The following is a 2,159-nucleotide window of genomic DNA, read 5'->3' on the forward strand; positions in this document are numbered from 1 at the left end:
TAAATTATCACATTTTAATAAAAAAAATTATTAATTATCTTACACCCTTAAAAATATTAATAATGACTAATTGATAGCTATACATCATAGATTTTGCTGCTCCTACCATTCTTCTTTAAAAATACAACGTTTAGCCGTTTATTAACAATCAAACGTGGAAAACAAAGATTTTGAATAATGCGGCATCAGTGGAGCTTACAATAAAATTCAATGTTGGAAAAATTCTGATTATAAGCATTATCAACACACAGTACAAGTGATTATATGAATAAAGAAAATCAAAAGGGAAAATTAACCACACATCAATGATAAACACAAGAAATAGTCAAACATGGACGTGAAGGAGGGAATTTCTTGAAACAACTTGAAGCAAATTTTCAACAAGGTTGTGATGACCCGCCGGAGTACCCAGCAGCAGCACCGCCGCCGCCGCCGCCACCACCACCACCATAATGGGAGGCGTGATGGTGTGCAGCAGAAGGTGGAGGAGGAATCGGTTTCTTTTTCTTCTTTGCCAAGCAAAAGACACCAAGAACAAGCAGCCCGAGCAAGAAAGCACCACCCAGTGACACGCACACTGCAATCACCGTTCTATGGTGGTGGCTTCCTCCTCCTCCGCCTCCTCCTGCTGGTGAGAGTGGACTTAACTTGCTTGTGTTGGAAAATGGTGGTGGTGGTAGTGGACCTGATCCGTAACCTGGAGGAACGTAACCTTTTGATGGAGATGGTGCTAATGATGATGAAGGAGGAGGAGTAGTGCTCTTTGATGGCGGTTTTCCTTTTGGAGGGGTTCTTTTTGGTGTTGGCGCTGGGGAGTATGGACCCCTGCTTGGTGTTGGTGGTTGTTTCGGTGGTCGTGTTGGACCTTGTGTTGGTGGCAATGGTGGTGATGGTGATGGTGTAGGTTTTGGTGGAGATGATGAAGGGGTAGGGGTAGGTGGAGATGCTTTATTCGGAGGTGTTTGTGGTGGTGGTGTTGTTGACGGAGGTTGACTAGAATGAGGCGGTGTTGGTGATGGAGGTTGACCAGAATGAGGCGGTGTTGGTGACGGAGGTTGACTAGAATGAGGCGGTGTTGGTGATGGAGGTTGACTAGTATGAGGTGGTGGTGGTGGTGGAGCATTGGTGTTTGAAGGTGGAGGTTGAACTACGGTTGGAGGGGGATAGACATGGTGGTGGTGATGGTGATGGTCTTCTGGCGGCGGTGGTGGCGGAGAACAGTACAAATAACTAGGTGGTGTTGGTGGTGGTGGCGGAGGAGAGTAATACAAGTAACTCATTATTTTTATTATGTGGAAAATTAGATGAAAGGAGAGGATATAAGAAGTGAGAAAGCTCAAAGGTTATAGCTAGGTTTGCATATAAGAAAGGGCAGACTCAAGTTTATATATTACTGAGTTAATTTAATTGTTACAAGCAAATGATTTGGCAGTTTCTTATATTTAGTTATTTAAGTATACAGATGCGTTGTAATTTAAATTTTCTTATAATATATAGTCTATGAGTTTATTGTTAGATATTGTTCAAGTCATCTTTCAATTTAGTTGGGTCACACTTTTTTTTTTTCATGTGTTTTGTAGCACATGTTGCATTGGGGCAATTATGACATACATTCACTAATATTATATTAATATAATGGTTGGTACATAGTGGGATCACATGATGTGCTTACTATCAAAATTTCAAAAATAATAATAAAAAAAGAGTTATATATTTGAACCTACTCTATAAAGAAACAAACAAACAAGAAAGAAAAAAATGCAACAAACGTTATATATACATATAAAGGTTCTAAATATTCAATTTTTGATAAAAAAAAAAAAGAATATCCACTAAAAATGACATTTTAATTAAATTTTTTGAAATTATTTTTGTTTGACAACAATTCACTTGAAATAAGAATATATATTCTAAAAATAGCTCTAAATATCTAATTTTAATGTATTTTTAGTTATTTTAACTACAAAAATGAGATATTTTATTTTATTAAAAATTATAAATGCACTAAATATTTTTGGCAAAGAGACAAAACTAGAATAGAAAAAAGTCTATAAATTATTTTTTTTTAATTTTTATATACATTTTTTAGATAATTATTTAAATATATTTATAAAAACTAGACAAAATGCATACGTGTATGAAAAAACTAATAAAATATC

General features: G+C 36.0%; 1 protein-coding gene across 1 annotated transcript; it reads right to left on the reverse strand.

Moving 5' to 3' along the window:
• LOC107607151 (extensin-like) lies at positions 378-1,280 on the reverse strand. Its single transcript, XM_016309130.1, has one exon. The coding sequence runs from the start codon at positions 1,278-1,280 to the stop codon at positions 378-380; it is 903 nt and encodes a 300-aa protein (XP_016164616.1).

This window comes from Arachis ipaensis, chromosome B07 (genome assembly GCF_000816755.2).
Source record: "Arachis ipaensis cultivar K30076 chromosome B07, Araip1.1, whole genome shotgun sequence".
In the NCBI taxonomy this organism is placed as follows: Eukaryota; Viridiplantae; Streptophyta; class Magnoliopsida; order Fabales; family Fabaceae; genus Arachis; species Arachis ipaensis.

Bases quoted from the DNA above. Each gene is read 5' to 3' on its own strand.
- LOC107607151 (XM_016309130.1), bottom strand. From the start codon at position 1,280: ATGAGTTACTTGTATTACTCTCCTCCGCCACCACCACCAACACCACCT.